This window comes from Rhopilema esculentum, chromosome 20 (assembly GCF_057945365.1).
Source record: "Rhopilema esculentum isolate cy_ngs chromosome 20, ASM5794536v1, whole genome shotgun sequence".
NCBI classification, from domain to species: Eukaryota; Metazoa; Cnidaria; class Scyphozoa; order Rhizostomeae; family Rhizostomatidae; genus Rhopilema; species Rhopilema esculentum.
This window is the reverse complement of record NC_142834.1, coordinates 4,583,985-4,608,132: the sequence shown is the minus strand read 5'-3', so window position 1 is coordinate 4,608,132 and position 24,148 is coordinate 4,583,985. Positions and strand designations below refer to the sequence as shown.

The 24,148-nt window shown below is 30.8% G+C and overlaps 1 protein-coding gene across 2 annotated transcripts in view; it reads right to left on the bottom strand.

Moving 5' to 3' along the window:
* Positions 1–24,148, bottom strand: part of LOC135696566 (uncharacterized) — a 173,096-nt gene that overhangs the window by 23,065 nt on the left and 125,883 nt on the right. For both annotated transcript variants that reach the window (XM_089114301.1, XM_089114300.1), the window contains 3 exons: positions 4,747–5,970; positions 2,252–2,328; positions 126–247 (listed from right to left, as the gene is read on the bottom strand). In XM_089114301.1, coding sequence (XP_088970427.1) covers positions 5,791–5,970 — 180 coding nt within the window. In that variant the 3' untranslated portion in view covers positions 126–247; positions 2,252–2,328; positions 4,747–5,790. The remainder of the gene's footprint in view (positions 1–125; positions 248–2,251; positions 2,329–4,746; positions 5,971–24,148) is intronic.

The window sequence follows — 24,148 nt, the reverse complement described above, 5'->3', positions numbered from 1 at the left end:
TATTCCTAAGAAATTATAAGGTTTGCACTTCAGAATTGAAGGTCTGCACTTCAGAATAAAAGCACAAGGATCCATGCTATTTGAGTTTGTAAGTTTGGAATTTGAAGGAAAGGGAACCGACATACCTGCAAAAGTCATACAAGTTCTTATGAAGGTTTAAGTCCAGATCCCATTCATATCCAATTTCTAGGTGTTCAAAGCATCAACTGGCTATATTGATGGAGCTTTGAGGAGGAATTTGTCAGCCCTAGGATTTGAACAAAAAATAACATTGGAAGTATTTGAAAAATATTTCAATAATGTTTAAGAAAATGAAAGTTTCTGGAATTTTGTCCAAAAGAACAGAGTCCAGAGCTAAAAGCAAGACCTAAAGGACTGAAGAAAACCAAACAAACTGTTTATTATTGAAAAAGATCTGGAGAACGTTATCAAGAAAGTCTGAAATTAAAAAGTCGTTTCAATCATAGTATCGACATCCTAGATGGCTTTTTCATTGTTAACATTTTTTCAACGTTCTAAAAAGCAACAAAATTTTGTTTTCAAAACTGAATTGCCAAAAAATTGACATTGGTTGGAAAAAACTAAGGGAGGAGGTTTTCTGAACAAAGGGTAGTATCGTTGCTAAGAGGATATCTTCAAAATGCTTGCAAAAATAGCATCAGTGAAGGTAATGTCTCAGTAGTTAAAAGTAATATATAAAGATTTACATTGGATTTTGATTGGCATCACATTGCAGGCTTAGTTTGCAAGAATTTGGATAAATTAAACAAGTGAGGATATTGCCTAAATTTTTCCTAAACTTTCAATATTTTACTCATAGTTTTAAAATCCACAAAACAATATGCAGCTGTGTCCTACATCAAGCTACGTATGAAGCAGATCAGAAGTGAGGGAGCCAAAATAAGAAAGTCACACAGACACGCCCCTTATTAAAGGCTATATAAATGAAGTAAAGAATTAGTTGACAAATTATCTGCAGACGGAAGAAAAGTTTTATAATATATTCATTTTGTGGGCCAAGAAGTGAGGGAGCCAAAATAAGAAATCCACACAGACAAGCCCTTTATTAAAGGTTACACCCAAAAATGATGTAAAGAATTAGTTGCTACATTATCTGCAGACAGAAGGAAAGTTTTGTAATGCATTCATTCCAGGGGACAATGCATAAATATTAATAACATTATTTTATGGGAAAAGAATCTTTATTATTGAAATTAAATTAATGGCAATCTCGGCCTAAATATCTATAAAAAAGGAAAATGTTTGTGAGGAATTCAAAACTGTCTACTCTTGATTTGAAATTATATAACAGTAGAAGAAAGTGGTAACTTTGTGGTTTCGTTTGGGGATGTCAGGGACTTTTATCCTGCCAAAAATTATAACTATTTAATGAAAATTGATTCAGAGGAACATTTGAATGATGAATGAAGCAAAAAATTAAAAACAATGGGCAGCAAGGGATTGATGAAGGGAGGGGATTCAGGGGCTTGCCCTAAAAAAAAATTTAAGGACCAAGTCCTCTGAATTGTATAAAAACATAACTACAACAAGAGTGAATATAAAGTCATCATTCTCATTTCGGCTGGAAAAATTCCTTGGACCATTATGCTCTAACGAATCACTGCTGACATAGGCTCTGATATCAAAAGTTCAATTTAATCACAGATAATCTGGTTTCCATCTTTGCTATGCTTTAAAGAGCAAAATCTTTTCAAGGCTAAGTCTACAAAGGAAAACTACAGAAAATTTTGGCAAAATACATTCAGTTAAAAGATGAATCTATGAAATCTTTCTGGCACAAAAGAAAAGGAGGTTTTCCAAACAGAATATTAACATTCTTTTAGGAACAGTGACTAAATTCAGAGCATTAATTAAGCAAGATTTAAAACAATATAGAAAATTAAAAATGATATTGATGTACTTAGATTGCAAAATCTTTTTGAAGACAGCAAGGAATGGTAAGTGTGAATTGAAAAGCATCTGATTTCTTGCAGGAGTGCGAGGAGGACTGTTTCTATCATCAAGACAGCATTTATTTAAAGAAAATTATATTCAACTTTGGTGGAAACAACATATGATACACTGGAAAAAGTCTTTTTTGTTGATAGCTCTTTTAGTTTGCTTCACATTTTAAAATACTTTTTAAAATACTTGATTTGAAAGAAAGATTACATTAAATGAAAGATACATCAGATTTGAAAGATACATTAAATTATATTTCTTGGCAAAATGCTATATCATAATTAACTACCTGGCTTTTGGTTCCAAAGTTTTCCCATCAAGACAAAACACCACAGAAATCAAAGCAGGATGCAAATATCCATGACTCTACATAAAACAAATTTAGACATGAATTTTTATATCATGTAGATCATCAAAATTTTAGTATATAGTCTTTCACAAACTGGCATTGATTTTTATTAGTTTCAATGCTGTGTTTAAAAATCTTATATCAAAACTTTTAACCATTCTGTTGGGGTCTTGGAGTATTTGCTCAATAATTTCTTGTAATGGTTATTGACCTTTACATTTAAAGGCTGATTCACTTTTACTTTCACATTTACAAAGAAAATTTTCATTTACTAAAGTATAATTAGAAATTGTTGTGTTTTTTTCTTAAAAAAGAAAAATTAGATAATGACTTTTGAAATCATCTTACATTGAGCTGCAATCCTTCAGAGCAGATTAAATGCTGGTCAAATGAAATTCTATCAGAGCTTTTTTGATGAGAGATGTTATAGAATTTGAAATCATTAAAAGGGTTCTTATTTTCTTTCAATTTTATTAATCAAATTTAGGTGTAAAGTTATGCTATTAAGCCTTAATTTGCTGTTTTGATGCCTTTGGGAATAATGGTGAAGTTGTAGTTGGGTTTTCTTGGGTGAAAGTTGTTACAGAGAGTGTAAGTAAGTGTTTTGGATAGGGCTTCTTGATTTTTATGTATGCTCTTGCCAGGCTGTTCTCTTCTCCTGTCCCTCTCTCCCCTTCTGGTTTAAAGTAAAGTGTGTTTCTTCAAATCCTCTATAATTTAACCTCATAGGGGTTTGGGCTTATTCACATAACAGGATTCAATTAACAGATTATTATGATTTCATTAAGGGTCGACTTGGTTCTTTAAGTTTTGTTTCTCTTCCCCTCTCATACTTTATGCAACTAAGGTAGGATGGTGCATCAGCTCCCTGGTGGGGATAAGCTGCCTTGTTACTTGAATCAATCAAGTTATATCTAAGGTCTATGGCAGGCATTCTTAAACCCCTACCTGCGGGTCATCTCTGGCCCACAGCAAAATGTCATCCTGCCCACCGAATACATTTTACCTCAAAAATAGTTTTTGCCAACATTTTCAAAATTTGGAATTCAATTTATCTTTGGTTTTCCTTTGTCCCCTCTGATATATTTTTTTTCTCTTTAATCAATTCTAAATGTGTTCCATAGACAGTTTTTAGTCCAAAAGAGAATAACAAAATAGGAAATGTCTTGTTTCCTTTTTCATATCAACAGATAAAACTATGGAACCTAGTCAAGAAAATGCCTTGAATTTTCTCCCGTTAATATCTATTTGAGGTGTTGTTTCTGGCCATTCCTAGATTAATATAGCCTAAAATTTTTCTTGCCGCCAACCATGGTGGTGGCCTTGACTAAATACATCAACAAACATAAGATTTTGGCCTTTCTTTAAAATAAGCTGTGCAGTCCCTTGACCTGACATCAGGCACTTCAAATCGACCCAACAAGAGACTAACGACGATGAACGTTCTAGCCTAAAAATAGCATAGAACAATTTCCTGACTCAGTCTGGTACAAGAAACATAAAGTTACAGACCTTTGTAAAAACTATTTTTTGGGTTTATGTGAAGGTAGATAAGATAGGCAGCCACAAAATAAAAGGCCTGTCTATTTTAACACTAACTTAGCCTGGTAAAAATGAGATCTGAGTTTCATTTTGAGCAGCCTACACAAGGTGTGTAAAAGTTGAAAACCAACTGGCCCCCGAAGAAATTCTATATGTTTTTCTGGCCCGGCATTTAAAATCATTAAGAATCCCTGGTCTAGGGCTTTATATGTGATTATTGATCGAATTTTACCAAGGCACCAACAGCCACATGCGGAAGTGAAGGCTCAACACCTGATTTGTAGAATGGCAAAAATCGATTAAGAACCTAAGATAACAAAGTGATAGATAATAATTCCTAAACTTCCACTAAAAAATAGCCCTTCTTGTTGCTTAAAGCCTATTCAACACTCTATAACACGCAAAACATAATGATTCTAAACGCCACAAACAACAGACAAGAACAAACACAAAACATCACCGAGCATAAAAATGTGACATGCCAATGGAAGTGTCTTCTGAAGTAGATAATATTTTTAGATTTAAAGAATTCATTTTTTATTGTTTTCTTCCCTGAGAAATTAATTTTTTTACGAGTTTTTTACTCGAAAGAGTTTTAATAATTTTGAAAAACAAATCTGAGAGATTGCAATCAAGAGCCCTATATGACACAGCGATCAATATTTGCCACTCTCTAGAGAGTGGCAACTTGGGTTGGTGACTTCATGGCATAGCACCCACGAACAAAATCCTATGAAATAATCCCAATTCTCTTTTTCTCCAGTTATTGCATGCAATGTAATTTTAGAACATAACTTACAGAAAAGACGGCGCTAAAAACACCACAGGGATTGATCAGAAGCTGGCCTAACATCATATGGCTTTATAAAATAACAGTAGCAACAAAGACATACCTTCGGCCTTTAACTGTTCAACATTACAATATATTTATCTAACATCTTGTCGCATAGTAAATATCAATTTTCTTGGAATAACTATAACACGTGAGCCGCTTATGACGAAAACAACTTTCTTCGAAGCCATGTTTTTAATCACACGAAAGGCGAATAGCATTCTGGGTAGTAAAGCTCCTTCGTCGATACGTGTTGACGAAAGAAGATATCTTTACTGTTTTCAAACAACTGGCCCATATGGAAAATCAGAGAATAAATTTGATGTAGCTGTAACTATCTAAAATTTGTTAGAAAAAGCCAGGGAAAGAAATTTTGATAAAAAGAGATATCAAAAGTAGCCAAGGCATAAAAGTTGCGAAGGAATCACTCAAGGATGACTTCAGACCTCGATCGTCAGACTCATATTTTTCTCTCGCATTCGCTAATACAGATGAAATTTATACATATATAAAGTACGGATTAACTGTATACCATCTATTTAATGGATAAAAAGTCTACCTGCGGGATGTGATTCTTGTAAATCATTACGAGGACCATAAAAACCTGTGTATAATCCACACTTGTTTAATCATTGTAGTTTTTATTTTCTATGGAGTAGCCCCAACTCAATCCTTGATTTTCCTTCAAGCAAAATGATCTAGTGAAAGAACAAAGGGAAGACTAGCCCATTGAACGATGAAAACGTTATCGCATCGCCGGGTGTTGCAAGGGGCATTCATCTTGTTATTTAGAGAATTGAAAATTTTTGGCATTTGAAAAAGGAAACTGGTTTCCCGGATCTAGAAAAAATCTGGAAAATATAACGTTCGGCTTATCGATAATTTAGAAACACTGGGCTTCTTTTCCGTTTATTTTGCCTACAAATCTTATTTTCTTGATTAATTACATACTTCTCCAAGGGTATTATCTAAAGCTGATACTAAATATACTCGGTGAAGGTTATAGGCAGGTTTTGAGATTTACATTAAAGATTGTAAAATACCCAACTTTAATGTTTTATAGAATTAAATCGGAAGTAAATAGCTAATAATAGTATATATAATTCTACGAGCTGTTGTCTTGCTCTGCATTGCTTTGCGAATAATTCAGTGCTATTTCGTATACCTTATTGTAGTTACTAACAAAATGCACTTCTAAGTTTTGTTTTATGAAATTTTGCAAGTCGTCATGGCCTTTTCTGTTGCCTTCTGGTAAAATGACTGTTGATATATTTGCACGTTTTGCCTGAAAGGAAAAAAATTATCAAGGTTCATAATTAATGAGTCATTGTGTTTAAATGTTGTGTGATCAAACAAATTGTTTGTCTATAAGGATATTAAGCATATAGAAAGGGCAGGCCTGTGTAATCCTATAGAAAAGAATAAGATGTTATTTCAAAATAATGAGAGAGTGCTCTCTTGTCTGTATGCATAGATCAACAGCGATACTATATTTTGCTAGCTATTTATGAGTGAAATATTTATCACCTGGGAAACAAATATGTTGATATATTAAATAACTTCGTGAAAAGAAAATGCCAAAAGAGAGTTTGTTATCTTTCTGGTAGAATAATTGACGCATAAAATGTCAAACAAGAAGGATATATCCAAATGTTCTTTTATCATTGTTTTATTTGATGTAGCACTACAGCCTTTCTGTGAAACAATCATTTCGCTATATTTATATATTTCATTTCCAAAATGGCTTTGAAAAAGACAAACTTTTGAAACATGTTTCTGAAGCTTTTCGTCTGACACTCTTCAGAGTATACAACGTCAGAACATAAATCGAAAACTATCTTATTTTATTTTCATTTTTAGTTTTTATGCCAATAACTTCCAGTGAAATGTAAGCTAGTACTCTAACTATTGAAGAAGTAAGTTTGTTAGTGGCTTATTGTACCCAACGAAAAGAGTGCGTTTGGAGCAGAATTTAAATGTGTTGTGCTCTTCTAACAAGATTGGGAATAAAAATAAGAAAGAACAATAATTTTCTCTAATCGTAGTGAATGCTTTTACAGTTTCGATGATCAGTTCATTAAACCTCTGGCTTCTCTAGAGCACGTGTGTCTCTAAAAACCAGACTGGAAAAACTACAATAGTTGAGATCCAACAAAACTCAAGTCAAACACCTCTTTATGGTTCTAAACCTCCCTTACTAGATCGATTAATGTTTACTTTAGGAGTGGGGTAAACGATCTGTCGAAATTGTGACAGAGTATAATGAACTTATAAGACGACATTTTGTTTGCACTTAATCGGCCATATATTCAACGATATATTTGCACTCACGCAGAACAGCTAATATTTCTATTTTGTTTACATTCGCTTTGTAGCCTGGCTTGTCTATTTGCTATGTTTTAGCTAATCCCCTTTATTGAGCTGTTGTATTAAAGTTGTGTACATAGTTTAAATGATAATTCGTGTTTTGGACAAGAAAAACAAGCTGTGCTAACTTTTTGCATCTTCAAACACTGAGGTGAGAAATTGTATATATATTTATAATATTTATAATCCAAAACTAATCATTCGTAAAAGAACCAACAACGCTCTTACTAAACCAGTATATCGTTCCAAGAGTTGAAATCATATGTTCTAAAGAGAAAGAAGCCCCCCTCCTTATCTAAGAGAAGATATGGTGAAGGGACTCTATAGCCTCGTCAAAACAAGAATTTTGTAAAGATGGGACTAGTCTTCCAAGATTAGGGTTTTAATATCTTCCTTAAAAACATTTAAAAATTGGTACCTTTCCGACAGTGACAAAACTTTCATTCATTTTTTGGATAGCTGTGTAATTGGAATGTGAATTCAACAGCTACAATTTATTTAGACTCTTGTAACCACAGAAAAACTCAATTTTTGCAAAAATTTATCATTATCTTACATTTCTTTCAAATAAATGGATTACTAGGTATTAATTTTATAGATTCTAGTATAAAGATAAGTAGATGTTAATTTTGGTACTCGTCAAATATTTTTCATTCCTGTTTAGTAGGTCAAAAAGTACCCATTTTCTTTGAATGGAAAACTTTTTGACCCACAAGCCTGAACTTAAATGATATTGTCTCATGCCATCGTCAAATGCAAGCGATCGCTACAAATTAGGAAGATTTATAACGTATTTCTATTTTGACATATCTTTTGGTCCGTTTCAATTCTCAACCTCAAGGCAAGATCTGCTCATGTCAGACATCTGCCGTTTGAAATTTCTTTCAATGTATGCAGTAGCTGGGTCTCTTTCAAATCTTTAAATTTTCTGACGTGTCAGTCTTCACAAAGACTGAAAATCTGATACTGATTTAAAATAGTTGGAGGAAGGAAATTATCCAGTAGAATTCAGTCTTCTCTTTGTATTTATTTCCTTCCGTGCTAATTTTTAAGGCTTTTCTAGAAACCTTCTCTATATTAATATCCTTAAGAATTAATTTTCATATATACTTAACTGATGATAGCTTTGCTTTAGATTTTCTCTAATCTTGAGTGATAAATAAAGCAAATACGTAAAGAAATAAAAAAAATGGTTTTCAGAGAATCCGTTAAGAAAAACACCCTACAGAAAGTTATAACTAAAAGATAGCATGTACAGAAAGAAAATTAAAAGTGGTTTATAGAGAAACTATATAGCAATGCTATCTATATTAGGTGTTATATGAAAATTAATACGCAACGAAAAAGAATTTAAATAAAGGAGAAAAGGGGCGTAACAACAAATGGAGCTTCAAGAAGTCGAAAAAGTATCAGTCAAAATAACAAAATTCAATGAAAGTAAACTGACAGTGCCTCGAGAATAGATCGAAGAACAATTAAACAAAAAGAGAACGAGAATACAACAACAAAAAATGCTCTAAAGAATCAAAGAGAAAAGAGAAAAATGTGAAGGTGAAATGGATATGAAGAAAGGAGTTACAAGTGAAGACAACAAGCATTAATTTAGCGAAAAGAGGGCAGGGGCAGAACAACAAATAATGCTCTAAAGTATCAAAGAGAAAAAAAGAAAATAAAAAGATTTAATGGATTTAAAGAAAGAGTTTCAAAAGAAGATAATAAAGGATTAATTTGAGGAAAAGAGGACGGGGGCAGAACAACAAATAATGCACTAAAGTATCAAAGAAAAACAAAAATAAAAAGATTTAATGGATTTAAAGAAGGAGTTTCAAGTGAAGAAAATCAAGCATTAATTTAACGAAAAGAGGACGGGGGCAGAACAACAAATAATGCACTAAAGTATCAAAGAAAAACAAAAATAAAAAGATTTAATGGATTTAAAGAAGGAGTTTCAAGTGAAGAAAATCAAGCATTAATTTAACGAAAAGAGGACGGGGGCAGAACAACAAATAATGCTCTAAAGTATTAAAGAGAAAAAAAGAAAAATAAAAAGATTTAACGAAGGAGTAATTTAACGAAAAGAGGACAGGGGCAGCACAACAAATAATGCTCTAAAGTATTAAAGAGAGAAAAAGAAAAATAAAAAGATTTAATGGATTGAAAGAAGGAGTTTCAAGTGAGGATTATCAAGGATTAATTTAACGAAAAGAGGGCAGGGGCAGCACAACAAATAATGCTCTAAAGTATCAAAGAGAAAAAAAGAAAATAAAAAGATTTAATGGATTTAAAGAAGGAGTTTCAAGTGAGGATTATCAAGGATTAATTTAACGAAAAGAGGACGGGGGCAGAACAACAAATGATGCTCTAAAGTATTAAAGTTAAAAAAAGAAAAATAAAAAGATTTAACGAAGGAGTAATTTAACGAAAAGAGGACAGGGGCAGCACAACAAATAATGCTCTAAAGTATTAAAGAGAGAAAAAGAAAAATAAAAAGATTTAATGGATTGAAAGAAGGAGTTTCAAGTGAGGATTATCAAGGATTAATTTAACGAAAAGAGGGCAGGGGCAGCACAACAAATAATGCTCTAAAGTATCAAAGAGAAAAAAAGAAAATAAAAAGATTTAATGGATTTAAAGAAAGAGTTTCAAAAGAAGATAATAAAGGATTAATTTGAGGAAAAGAGGACGGGGGCAGAACAACAAATAATGCACTAAAGTATCAAAGAAAAACAAAAATAAAAAGATTTAATGGATTTAAAGAAGGAGTTTCAAGTGAAGAAAATCAAGCATTAATTTAACAAAAAGAGGACGGGGGCAGAACAGCAAATAATGCACTAAAGTATCAAAGAAAAACAAAAATAAAAAGATTTAATGGATTTAAAGAAGGAGTTTCAAGTGAAGAAAATCAAGCATTAATTTAACGAAAAGAGGACGGGGGCAGAACAACAAATAATGCTCTAAAGTATTAAAGAGAAAAAAAGAAAAATAAAAAGATTTAACGAAGGAGTAATTTAACGAAAAGAGGACGGGGGCAGAACAACAAATAATGCTCTAAAGTATTAAAGAGAGAAAAAGAAAAATAAAAAGATTTAATGGATTGAAAGAAGGAGTTTCAAGTGAGGATTATCAAGGATTAATTTAACGAAAAGAGGGCAGGGGCAGCACAACAAATAATGCTCTAAAGTATCAAAGAGAAAAAAAAAAAAAAAAGATTTAATGGATTTAAAGATGGAGTTTCAAAAGAAGATAATAAAGGATTAATTTGAGGAAAAGAGGACGGGGGCAGAACAACAAATAATGCACTAAAGTATCAAAGAAAAACAAAAATAAAAAGATTTAATGGATTTAAAGAAGGAGTTTCAAGTGAAGAAAATCAAGCATTAATTTAACGAAAAGAGGACGGGGGCAGAACAACAAATAATGCACTAAAGTATCAAAGAGAAACAAAAATAAAAAGATTTAATGGATTTAAAGGAGGAGTTTCAAGTGAAGAAAATCAAGCATTAATTGGACGAAAAGAGGACGGGGGCAGCACAACAAATAATGCTCTAAAGTATTAAAGAGAAAAAAAGAAAAATAAAAAGATTTAATGGATTTAAAGAAGGAGTTTCAAGTGAGGATTATCAAGGATTAATTTAAAGAAAAGAGGACAGGGGCAGCCCAACAAATAATGCTCTAAAGTAATAAAGAGAAAAAAAGAAAAATAAAAATATTTAATGGATTTAAAGAAGGACTTTCAAAAGAAGATAATAAAGGATTACTTTGAGGAAAAGAGGACAGGGGCAGCACAACAAATAATGCTCTAAAGTATTAAAGAGAAAAAAAGAAAAATAAAAAGATTTAACGAAGGATTAATTTAACGAAAAGAGGACAGGGGCAGCACAACAAATAATGCTCTAAAGTATTAAAGAGAAAAAAAGAAAAATAAAAAGATTTAATGGATTGAAAGAAGGAGTTTCAAGTGAGGATTATCAAGGATTAATTTAAAGGAAAGAGGGCAGGGGCAGCACAACAAATAATGCTCTAAAGTATCAAAGAGAAAAAAAGAAAATAAAAAGATTTAATGGATTTAAAGAAAGAGTTTCAAAAGAAGATAATAAAGGATTAATTTGAGGAAAAGAGGACGGGGGCAGAACAACAAATAATGCACTAAAGTATCAAAGAAAAAAAATAAAAAGATTTAATGGATTTAAAGAAGGAGTTTCAAGTGAAGAAAATCAAGCATTAATTTAACGAAAAGAGGACGGGGGCAGAACAACAAATAATGCACTAAAGTATGAAAGAGAAACAAAAATAAAAAGATTTAATGGATTTAAAGGAGGAGTTTCAAGTGAAGAAAAACAAGCATTAATTGGACGAAAAGAGGACGGGGGCAGCACAACAAATAATGCTCTAAAGTATTAAAGAGAAAAAAAGAAAAAAAAAAAGATTTAATGGATTTAAAGAAGGAGTTTCAAGTGAGGATTATCAAGGATTAATTTAAAGAAAAGAGGACAGGGGCAGCCCAAAAAATAATGCTCTAAAGTAATAAAGAGAAAAAAAGAAAAATCAAAAGATTTAATGGATTTAAAGAAGGACTTTCAAAAGAAGATAATAAAGGATTAATTTGAGGAAAAGAGGACAGGGGCAGCACAACAAATAATGCTCTAAAGTATTAAAGAGAAAAAAAGAAAAATAAAAAGATTTAACGAAGGATTAATTTAACGAAAAGAGGACAGGGGCAGCACAACAAATAATGCTCTAAAGTATCAAAGAGAAAAAAAGAAAAATAAAAAGATTTAATGGATTTAAAGAAAGAGTTTCAAAAGAAGATAATAAAGGATTAATTTGAGGAAAAGAGGACGGGGGCAGAACAACAAATAATGCACTAAAGTATCGAAGAAAAAATATAAAAAGATTTAATGGATTTAAAGAAGGAGTTTCAAGTGAAGAAAATCAAGCATTAATTTAACGAAAAGAGGACGGGGGCAGAACAACAAATAATGCACTAAAGTATGAAAGAGAAACAAAAATAAAAAGATTTAATGGATTTAAAGAAGGAGTTTCAAGTGAGGATTATCAAGGATTAATTTAAAGAAAAGAGGACAGGGGCAGCCCAACAAATAATGCTCCAAAGTAATAAAGAGAAAAAAAGAAAAATAAAAAGATTTAATGGATTTAAAGAAGGACTTTCAAAAGAAGATAATAAAGGATTAATTTGAGGAAAAGAGGACAGGGGCAGCACAACAAATAATGCTCTAAAGTATTAAAGAGAAAAAAAGAAAAATAAAAAGATTTAACGAAGGATTAATTTAACGAAAAGAGGACAGGGGCAGCACAACAAATAATGCTCTAAAGTATTAAAGAGAAAAAAAGAAAAATACAAAGATTTAATGGATTGAAAGAAGGAGTTTCAAGTGAGGATTATCAAGGATTAATTTAACGAAAAGAGGGCAGGGGCAGCACAACAAATAATGCTCTAAAGTATCAAAGAGAAAAAAAGAAAATAAAAAGATTTAATGGATTTAAAGAAAGAGTTTAAAGAGAAGGTTATCAAGGATTAATTTAACGAAAAGAGGACAGGGGCAGAACAACAAATAATGCTCTAAAGTATCAAAGAGAAAAAAAGAAAAATAAAATGATTTAATGGATTTAAAGAAAGAGTTTCAAGTGAGGATCATCAAGGATTAATTTAACGAAAAGAGGGCAGGGGCAGCACAACAAATAATGCTCTAAAGTATCAAAGAGAAAAGAAGAAAAATAAAAAGATTTAACGAAGGATTAATTTACCGAAAAGAGGACAGGGGCAGCACAACAAATAATGCTCTAAAGTATCAAAGAGAAAAAAAGAAAAAAAAAGATTTAATGGATTGAAAGAAGGAGTTGTAAGAGAAGATAATCAAGGATTATTTTAACGAAAAGAGGACGGGGGCAGCACAACAAATAATGCTCTAAAGTATTAAAGAGAAAAAAAGAAAAATAAAAAGAACTAATGGATTTAAAGAAGGAGTTTCAAGTGAGGAGTATCAAGGATTAATTTAACGAAAAGAGGACAGGGGCAGCCCAACAAATAATGCTCTAAAGTAATAAAGAGAAAAAAAGAAAAATAAAAAGATTTAATGGATTTAAAGAAGGACTTTCAAAAGAAGATAATAAAGAATTTATTTGAGGAAAAGAGGACAGGGGCAGCACAACAAATAATGCTCTAAAGTATTAAAGAGAAAAAAAGAAAAATAAAAAGATTTAACGAAGGATAAATTTACCGAAAAGAGGACAGGGGCAGCACAACAAATAATGCTCTAAAGTATCAAAGAGAAAAAAAGAAAAAAAAAGATTTAATGGATTGAAAGAAGGAGTTGTAAGAGAAGATAATCAAGGATTATTTTAACGAAAAGAGGACGGGGGCAGCACAACAAATAATGCTCTAAACTATTAAAGAGAAAAAAAGAAAAATAAAAAGATTTAATGGATTTAAAGAAGGAGTTTCAAGTGAGGATTATCAAGGATTAATTTAACGAAAAGAGGACAGGGGCAGCCCAACAAATAATGCTCTAAAGTATTAAAGAGAAAAAAAGAAAAATAAAAAGATATAATGGATTTGAAGAAGGAGTTTCAAGTGAGGATTACCAAGGATTAATTTAACGAAAAGAGGGCAGGGACAGCACAACAAATAATGCTCTAAAGTATCAAAGAGAAAAAAAGAAAATAAAAAGATTTAATGAATTTAAAGAAAGAGTTTCAAAAGAAGATAATAAAGGATTAATTTGAGGAAAAGAGGACGGGGGCAGAACAACAAATAATGCACTAAAGTATCAAAGAAAAACAAAAATAAAAAGATTTAATGGATTTAAAGAAGGAGTTTCAAGTGAAGAAAATCAAGCATTAATTTAACGAAAAGAGGACGGGGGCAGAACAACAAAAAATGCACTAAAGTATCAAAGAGAAACAAAAATAAAAAGATTTAATGGATTTAAAGGAGGAGTTTCAAGTGAAGAAAATCAAGCATTAATTGGACGAAAAGAGGACGGGGGCAGAACAACAAATAATGCTCTAAAGTATTAAAGAGAAAAAAAGAAAAATAAAAAGATTTAATGGATTTGAAGAAGGAGTTTCAAGTGAGGATTATCAAGGATTAATTTAAAGAAAAGAGGACAGGGGCAGCCCAACAAATAATGCTCTAAAGTAATAAAGAGAAAAAAAGAAAATAAAAAGATTTAATGGATTTAAAGAAAGAGTTTAAAGAGAAGGTTATCAAGGATTAATTTAACGAAAAGAGGACAGGGGCAGAACAACAAATAATGCTCTAAAGTATCAAAGAGAAAAAAAGAAAAATAAAATGATTTAATGGATTTAAAGAAAGAGTTTCAAGTGAGGATCATCAAGGATTAATTTAACGAAAAGAGGGCAGGGGCAGCACAACAAATAATGCTCTAAAGTATCAAAGAGAAAAGAAGAAAAATAAAAAGATTTAACGAAGGATTAATTTACCGAAAAGAGGACAGGGGCAGCACAACAAATAATGCTCTAAAGTATCAAAGAGAAAAAAAGAAAAAAAAAGATTTAATGGATTGAAAGAAGGAGTTGTAAGAGAAGATAATCAAGGATTATTTTAACGAAAAGAGGACGGGGGCAGCACAACAAATAATGCTCTAAAGTATTAAAGAGAAAAAAAGAAAAATAAAAAGAACTAATGGATTTAAAGAAGGAGTTTCAAGTGAGGAGTATCAAGGATTAATTTAACGAAAAGAGGACAGGGGCAGCCCAACAAATAATGCTCTAAAGTAATAAAGAGAAAAAAAGAAAAATAAAAAGATTTAATGGATTTAAAGAAGGACTTTCAAAAGAAGATAATAAAGAATTTATTTGAGGAAAAGAGGACAGGGGCAGCACAACAAATAATGCTCTAAAGTATTAAAGAGAAAAAAAGAAAAATAAAAAGATTTAACGAAGGATAAATTTACCGAAAAGAGGACAGGGGCAGCACAACAAATAATGCTCTAAAGTATCAAAGAGAAAAAAAGAAAAAAAAAGATTTAATGGATTGAAAGAAGGAGTTGTAAGAGAAGATAATCAAGGATTATTTTAACGAAAAGAGGACGGGGGCAGCACAACAAATAATGCTCTAAACTATTAAAGAGAAAAAAAGAAAAATAAAAAGATTTAATGGATTTAAAGAAGGAGTTTCAAGTGAGGATTATCAAGGATTAATTTAACGAAAAGAGGACAGGGGCAGCCCAACAAATAATGCTCTAAAGTATTAAAGAGAAAAAAAGAAAAATAAAAAGATATAATGGATTTGAAGAAGGAGTTTCAAGTGAGGATTACCAAGGATTAATTTAACGAAAAGAGGGCAGGGACAGCACAACAAATAATGCTCTAAAGTATCAAAGAGAAAAAAAGAAAATAAAAAGATTTAATGAATTTAAAGAAAGAGTTTCAAAAGAAGATAATAAAGGATTAATTTGAGGAAAAGAGGACGGGGGCAGAACAACAAATAATGCACTAAAGTATCAAAGAAAAACAAAAATAAAAAGATTTAATGGATTTAAAGAAGGAGTTTCAAGTGAAGAAAATCAAGCATTAATTTAACGAAAAGAGGACGGGGGCAGAACAACAAAAAATGCACTAAAGTATCAAAGAGAAACAAAAATAAAAAGATTTAATGGATTTAAAGGAGGAGTTTCAAGTGAAGAAAATCAAGCATTAATTGGACGAAAAGAGGACGGGGGCAGAACAACAAATAATGCTCTAAAGTATTAAAGAGAAAAAAAGAAAAATAAAAAGATTTAATGGATTTGAAGAAGGAGTTTCAAGTGAGGATTATCAAGGATTAATTTAAAGAAAAGAGGACAGGGGCAGCCCAACAAATAATGCTCTAAAGTAATAAAGAGAAAAAAAGAAAAATAAAAAGATTTAGCGAAGGATTAATTTACCGAAAAGAGGACAGGGGCAGCACAACAAATAATGCTCTAAAGTATCAAAGGGAAAAAAAGAAAAATAAAAAGATTTAATGGATTGAAAGAAGGAGTTTCAAGTGAGGATTATCAAGGATTAATTTAACGAAAAGAGGGCAGGGGCAGCACAACAAATAATGCTCTAAAGTATCAAAGAGAAAAAAAGAAAATAAAAAGATTTAATGGATTTAAAGAAAGAGTTTCAAAAGAAGATAATAAAGGATTAATTTGAGGAAAAGAGGACGGGGGCAGAGCAACAAATAATGCACTAAAGTATCAAAGAAAAACAAAAATAAAAAGATTTAATGGATTTAAAGAAGGAGTTTCAAGTGAAGAAAATCAAGCATTAATTTAACGAAAAGAGGACGGGGGCAGAACAACAAATAATGCACTAAAGTATCAAAGAGAAACAAAAATAAAAAGATTTAATGGATTTAAAGGAGGAGTTTCAAGTGAAGAAAATCAAGCATTATGTGGACGAAAAGAGGACGGGGGCAGCACAACAAATAATGCTCTAAAGTATTAAAGAGAAAAAAAGAAAAATAAAAAGATTTAATGGATTTAAAGAAGGAGTTTCAAGTGAGGATTATCAAGGATTAATTTAAAGAAAAGAGGACAGGGGCAGCCCAACAAATAATGCTCTAAAGTAATAAAGAGAAAAAAAGAAAAATAAAAAGATTTAGCGAAGGATTAATTTACCGAAAAGAGGACAGGGGCAGCACAACAAATAATGCTCTAAAGTATCAAAGAGAAAAAAAGAAAAATAAAAAGATTTAATGGATTGAAAGAAGGAGTTTCAAGTGAGGATTATCAAGGATTAATTTAACGAAAAGAGGGCAGGGGCAGCACAACAAATAATGCTCTAAAGTATCAAAGAGAAAAAAAGAAAATAAAAAGATTTAATGGATTTAAAGAAAGAGTTTCAAAAGAAGATAATAAAGGATTAATTTGAGGAAAAGAGGACGGGGGCAGAACAACAAATAATGCACTAAAGTATCAAAGAAAAACAAAAATAAAAAGATTTAATGGATTTAAAGAAGGAGTTTCAAGTGAAGAAAATCAAGCATTAATTTAACGAAAAGAGGACGGGGGCAGAACAACAAATAATGCACTAAAGTATCAAAGAGAAACAAAAATAAAAAGATTTAATGGATTTAAAGGAGGAGTTTCAAGTGAAGAAAATCAAGCATTAATTGGACGAAAAGAGGACGGGGGCAGCACAACAAATAATGCTCTAAAGTATTAAAGAGAAAAAAAGAAAAATAAAAAGATTTAATGGATTTGAAGAAGGAGTTTCAAGTGAGGATTATCAAGGATTAATTTAAAGAAAAGAGGACAGGGGCAGCCCAACAAATAATGCTCTAAAGTAATAAAGAGAAAAAAAGAAAAATAAAAAGATTTAATGGATTTAAAGAAGGACTTTCAAAAGAAGATAATAAAGGATTAATTTGAGGAAAAGAGGACAGGGGCAGCACAACAAATAATGCTCTAAAGTATTAAAGAGAAAAAAAGAAAAAGAAAAAGATTTAACGAAGGATTAATTCAACGAAAAGAGGACAGGGGCAGCACAACAAATAATGCTCTAAAGTATTAAAGAGAAAAAAAAAAAAAAAAAAGATTTAATGGATTGAAAGAAGGAGTTTCAAGTGAGGATTATCAAGGATTAATTTAACGGAAAGAGGGCAGGGGCAGCACAACAAATAATGCTCTAAAGTATCAAAGAGAAAAAAAGAAAATAAAAAGATTTAATGGATTTAAAGAAAGAGTTTCAAAGGAAGATAATAAAGGATTAATTTGAGGAAAAGAGGACGGGGGCAGAACAACAAATAATGCACTAAAGTATCAAAGAAAAAAAATAAAAAGATTTAATGGATTTAAAGAAGGAGTTTCAAGTGAAGAAAATCAAGCATTAATTTAACGAAAAGAGGACGGGGGCAGAACAACAAATAATGCACTAAAGTATGAAAGAGAAACAAAAATAAAAAGATTTAATGGATTTAAAGGAGGAGTTTCAAGTGAAGAAAAACAAGCATTAATTGGACGAAAAGAGGACGGGGGCAGCACAACAAATAATGCTCTAAAGTATAAAGAGAAAAAAATAAAAATAAAAAGATTTAATGGATTTAAAGAAGGAGTTTCAAGTGAGGATTATCAAGGATTAATTTAAAGAAAAGAGGACAGGGGCAGCCCAACAAATAATGCTCTAAAGTAATAAAGAGAAAAAAAGAAAAATAAAAAGATTTAATAGATTTAAAGAAGGACTTTCAAAAGAAGATAATAAAGGATTAATTTGAGGAAATAAGGACAGGGGCAGCACAACAAATAATGCTCTAAAGTATTAAAGAGAAAAAAAGAAAAATAAAAAGATTTAACGAAGGATTAATTTAACGAAAAGAGGACAGGGGCAGCACAACAAATAATGCTCTAAAGTATTAAAGAGAAAAAAAGAAAAATACAAAGATTTAATGGATTGAAAGAAAGAGTTTCAAGTGAGGATTATCAAGGATTAATTTAACGAAAAGAGGGCAGGGGCAGCACAACAAATAATGCTCTAAAGTATCAAAGAGAAAAAAAGAAAATAAAAAGATTTAATGGATTTAAAGAAAGAGTTTAAAGAGAAGGTTATCAAGGATTAATTTAACGAAAAGAGGCCAGGGGCAGCACAACAAATAATGCTCTAAAGTATCAAAGAGAAAAAAAGAAAATAAAAAGATTTAATGGATTTAAAGGAGGAGTTTCAAGTGAAGAAAAACAAGCATTAATTGGACGAAAAGAGGACGGGGGCAGCACAACAAATAATGCTCTAAAGTATTAAAGAGAAAAAAATAAAAATAAAAAGATTTAATGGATTTAAAGAAGGAGTTTCAAGTGAGGATTATCAAGGATTAATTTAAAGAAAAGAGGACAGGGGCAGCCCAACAAATAATGCTCTAAAGTAATAAAGAGAAAAAAAGAAAAATAAAAAGATTTAATAGATTTAAAGAAGGACTTTCAAAAGAAGATAATAAAGGATTAATTTGAAGAAATAAGGACAGGGGCAGCACAACAAATAATGCTCTAAAGTATAAAAGAGAAAAAAAGAAAAATAAAAAGATTTAACGAAGGATTAATTTAACGAAAAGAGGACAGGGGCAGCACAACAAATAATGCTCTAAAGTATTAAAGAGAAAAAAAGAAAAATACAAAGATTTAATGGATTGAAAGAAGGAGTTTCAAGTGAGGATTATCAAGGATTAATTTAACGAAAAGAGGGCAGGGGCAGCACAACAAATAATGCTCTAAAGTATCAAAGAGAAAAAAAGAAAATAAAAAGATTTAATGGATTTAAAGAAAGAGTTTAAAGAGAAGGTTATCAAGGATTAATTTAACGAAAAGAGGACAGGGGCAGCACAACAAATAATGCTCTAAAGTATCAAAGAGAAAAAAAGAAAAAAAAGATTTAACGGATTGAAAGAAAGAGTTGTAAGAGAAGATAATCAAGGATTATTTTAACGAAAAGAGGACGGGGGCAGCACAACAAATAATGCTCTAAAGTATTAAAGAGACAAAAAGAAAAATAAAAAGATTTAATGGATTTAAAGAAGGAGTTTCAAGTGAGGATTATCAAGGATTAATTTAACGAAAAGAGGACAGGGGCAGAACAACAAATAATGCACTAAAGTATCAAAGAGAAACAAAAATAAAAAGATTTAATGGATTTAAAGAAGGAGTTTCAAGTGAAGAAAATCAAGCATTAATTTAACGAAAAAAGGACCAGGGCAGAACAAAAAATAATGCTCTAAAGTTTTAAAGAGAAAAAAAGAAAAATAAAAAGATTTAATGGATTTAAAGAAAGAGTTTCAAGTGAGGATTATCAAGGATTAATTTAACGAAAAGAGGACAGGGGCAGCCCAACAAATAATGCTCTAAAGTAATAAAGAGAAAAAAAGAAAAATAAAAAGATTTAATGGATTTAAAGAAGGACTTTCAAAAGAAGATAATAAAGGATTAGTTTGAGGAAAAGAGGACAGGGGCAGCACAACAAATAATGCTCTAAAGTATTAAAGAGAAAAAAAGAAAAATAAAAAGATTTAACGAAGGATTAATTTAACGAAAAGAGGACAGGGGCAGCACAACAAATGATGCTCTAAAGTATTAAAGAGAAAAAAGAAAAATAAAAAGATTTAACGAAGGATTAATTTACCGAAAAGAGGACAGGGGCAGCACAACAAATAATGCTCTAAAGTATCAAAGAGAAAAAAAGAAAAAAAAAAGATTTAATGGATTGAAAGAAGGAGTTTCAAGAGAAGATAATCAAGGATTAATTTAACGAAAAGAGGACGGGGGCAGCACAACAAATAATGCTCTAAAGTATTAAAGAGAGAAAAAGAAAAATAAAAAGATTTAATGGATTTAAAGAAGGACTTTTAAAAGAAGATAATCAAGGACTAATTTAACGAAAAGAGGACGGGGGCAGAACAAATAAATAGTGCTCTAAAGTATTAAAGAGAAAAAAAGAAAAATAAAAAGATTTAATGGATTTAAAGAAGGAGTTTCAAGTGAGGATTATCAAGGATTAGTTTAAAGAAAAGAGGACAGGGGCAGCCCAACAAATAATGCTCTAAAGTAATAAAGAGAAAAAAAGAAAAATAAAAAGATTTAATGGATTTAAAGAAGGACTTTCAAAAGAAGATAATAAAGGATTAATTTGAGGAAAAGAGGACAGGGGCAGCACAACAAATAATGCTCTAAAGTATTAAAGAGAAAAAAGAAAAATAAAAAGATTTAACGAAGGATTAATTTAACGAAAAGAGGACAGGGGCAGCACAACAAATAATGCTCTAAAGTATTAAAGAGAAAAAAAGAAAAATAAAAAGATTTAATGGATTGAAAGAAGGAGTTTCAAGTGAGGATTATCAAGGATTAATTTAACGAAAAGAGGGCAGGGGCAGCACAACGAATAATGCTCTAAAGTATCAAAGAGAAAAAAAGAAAATAAAAAGATTTAATGGATTTAAAGAAAGAGTTTAAAGAGAAGGTTATCAAGGATTAATTTAACGAAAAGAGGACAGGGGCAGAACAACAAATAATGCTCTAAAGTATCAAAGAGAAAAAAAGAAAAATAAAAAGATTTAATGGATTTAAAGAAGGAGTTTCAAGTGAGGATTATCAAGGATTAATTTAACGAAAAGTGGACGGGGGCAGCGCAACAAATAATGCTCTAAAGTATTAAAGAGAAAAAAAGAAAATTAAAAAGATTTAATGGATTTAAAGAAGGAGTTTCAAGTGAGGATTATCAAGGATTAATTTAACGAAAAGAGGACAGGGGCAGCACAACAAATAATGCTCTAAAGTATTAAAGAGAAAAAAAGAAAAATAAAAATATTTAATGGATTGAGAGAAGGAGTTTTAAGTGAGGATTATCAAGGATTAATTTAGCGAAAAGAGGACGGGGGCAGAACAACAAATAATGCTCTAAAGTATTAAAGAGAAAAAAAAAAAAATAAAAAGATTTAATGGATTTAAAGAAGGAGTTTCAAGTGAGGATTATCAAGGATTAATTTAACGAAAAGAGGACAGGGGCAGCACAACAAATAATGCTCTAAAGTATTAAAGAGAAAAAAAGAAAAATAAAAATATTTAATGGATTGAGAGAAGGAGTTTTAAGTGAGGATTATCAAGAATTAATTTAACGAAAAGAGGACTGGGGCAGAACAACAAACAATGCTCTAAAGTATCAAAGAGAAAAAAAGAAAAAAAAAGATTGAATGGATTTGAAGAAGGAGTTTCAAGTGAAGATTATCAAGGATTAATTCAACGAAAAGGGGACGGGGGCAGCACAACAAATAATGCTCTAAAGTATCAAAGAGAAAAAAAGAAAAATAAAAAGATTTAATGGATTGAAAGAAGGAGTTTTAAGTGAGGATTATCAAGGATTAATTCAACGAAAAGGGGACGGGGGCAGAACAACAAATAATGCTCTAAAGTATTGAAGAGAAAAAAAGAATAATAAAAAGATTTAATGGATTTGAAGAAGAAGTTTCAAGTGAGGATTATCAAGGATTAATTTAACGAAAAGAGGACAGGGGCAGAACAACAAATAATGCTGTAAAGTAATAAAGAGAAAAAAAGAAAAATAAAAAGATTTAATGGATTTAAAGAAGGAGTTTCAAGTGAGGATTATCAAGGATTAATTTAACGAAAAGAGGACTGGGGCAGAACAACAAATAATGCTCTAAAGTATTAAAGAGAAAAAAAAAAAATAAAAAGATTTAATGGATTGAAAGAAGGAGTTTTAAGTGAGGATTATCAAGGATTAATTCAACGAAAAGAGGACAGGGGCAGAACAACAAATAATGCTCCAAAGTATTAAAGAGAAAAAAAGAAAAATAAAAAGATTTAATGGATTAAAAGAAGGAGTTTTAAGTGAGGATTATCAAGGATTATATTAACGAAAAGAGGACAGGGGCAGAACAACAAATAATGCTCTAAAGTATCAAAGAGAAAAAAAGAAAAATAAAAAGATTTAATGGATTGAAAGAAGGAGTTTCAAGTGAGGATTATCAAGGATTAATTTAACGAAAAGAGGACAGGGGCAGAACAACAAATAATGCTCTAAAGTATCAAAGAGAAAAAAAGAAAAATAAAAAGATTTAATGGATTGAAAGAAGGAGTTTTAAGTGAGGATTATCAAGGATTAATTTAACGAAAAGAGGACGGGGGCAGCACAACAAATAATGCTCTAAAGTATCAAAGAGAAAAAAAGAAAAATAAAAAGATTTAATGGATTTAAAGATAGAGTTTTAAGTGAGGATTATCAAGGATTAATTTAACGAAAAGGGGACGGGGGCAGAACAACAAATAATGCTCTAAAGTATTGAAGAGAAAAAAAGAATAATAAAAAGATTTAATGGATTTGAAGAAGGAGTTTCAAGTGAGGATTATCAAGGATTAATTTAACGAAAAGAGGACGGGGGCAGAACAACAAATAATGCTCTAAAGTATTAAAGAGAAAAAAAGAAAAATAAAAAGATTTAATGGATTGAAAGAAGGAGTTTCAAGTGAGGATTATCAAGGATTAATTTAACGAAAAGAGGACAGGGGCAGAACAACAAATAATGCTCTAAAGTATCAAAGAGAAAAAAAGAAAAAAAAAAAGATTTAATGGATTTAAAGAAGAAGTTTTAAGTGAGGATTATCAAGGATTAATTTAACGAAAAGAGGACAGGGGCAGAACAACAAATAATGCTCTAAAGTATTAAAGAGAAAAAAAGAAAATTAAAAAGATTTAATGGATTGAAAGAAGGAGTTTCAAGTGAGGATTATCAAGGATTAATTTAACGAAAAGAGGACAGGGGCAGAACAACAAATAATGCTCTAAAGTATCAAAGAGAAAAAAAGAAAAAAAAAAAGATTTAATGGATTTAAAGAAGAAGTTTTAAGTGAGGATTATCAAGGATTAATTTAACGAAAAGAGGACAGGGGCAGAACAACAAATAATGCTCTAAAGTATTAAAGAGAAAAAAAGAAAATTAAAAAGATTTAATGGATTGAAAGAAGGAGTTTCAAGTGAGGATTATCAAGGATTAATTTAGCGAAAAGAGGACTGGGGCAGAACAACAAATAATGCTCTAAAGTATCAAAGAGAAAAAAAGAAAAATAAAAAGATTTAATGGATTTTAAGAAGGAGTTTTAAGTGAGGATTATCAAGGATTAATTTAACGAAAAGAGGACAGGGGCAGAACAACAAATAATGCTCTAAAGTATCAAAGAGAAAAAAAGAAAAATAAAAAGATTTTAATGGATTTAAAGAAGAAGTTTCAAGTGAGGATTATCAAGGATTAATTTAACGAAAAGAGGACGGGGGCAGCGCAACAAATAATGCTCTAAAGTATTAAAGAGAAAAAAAGAAAAAAAAAAGGTTTAATGGATTGAAAGAAGGAGTTGCAAGTGAGGATTATCAAGGATTAATTTAACGAAAAGAGGACAGGGGCAGAACAACAAATAATGCTCTAAAGTATCAAAGATAAAAAAAGAAAAAAAAAAGATTTAATGTATTGAAAGAAGGAGTTTTAAGTGAGGATTATCAAGGATTAATTTGACGAAAAGAAGACGGGGGCAGCGCAACAAATAATGCTCTAAAGTATTAAAGAGAAAAAAAGAAAAAAAAAAGGTTTAATGGATTGA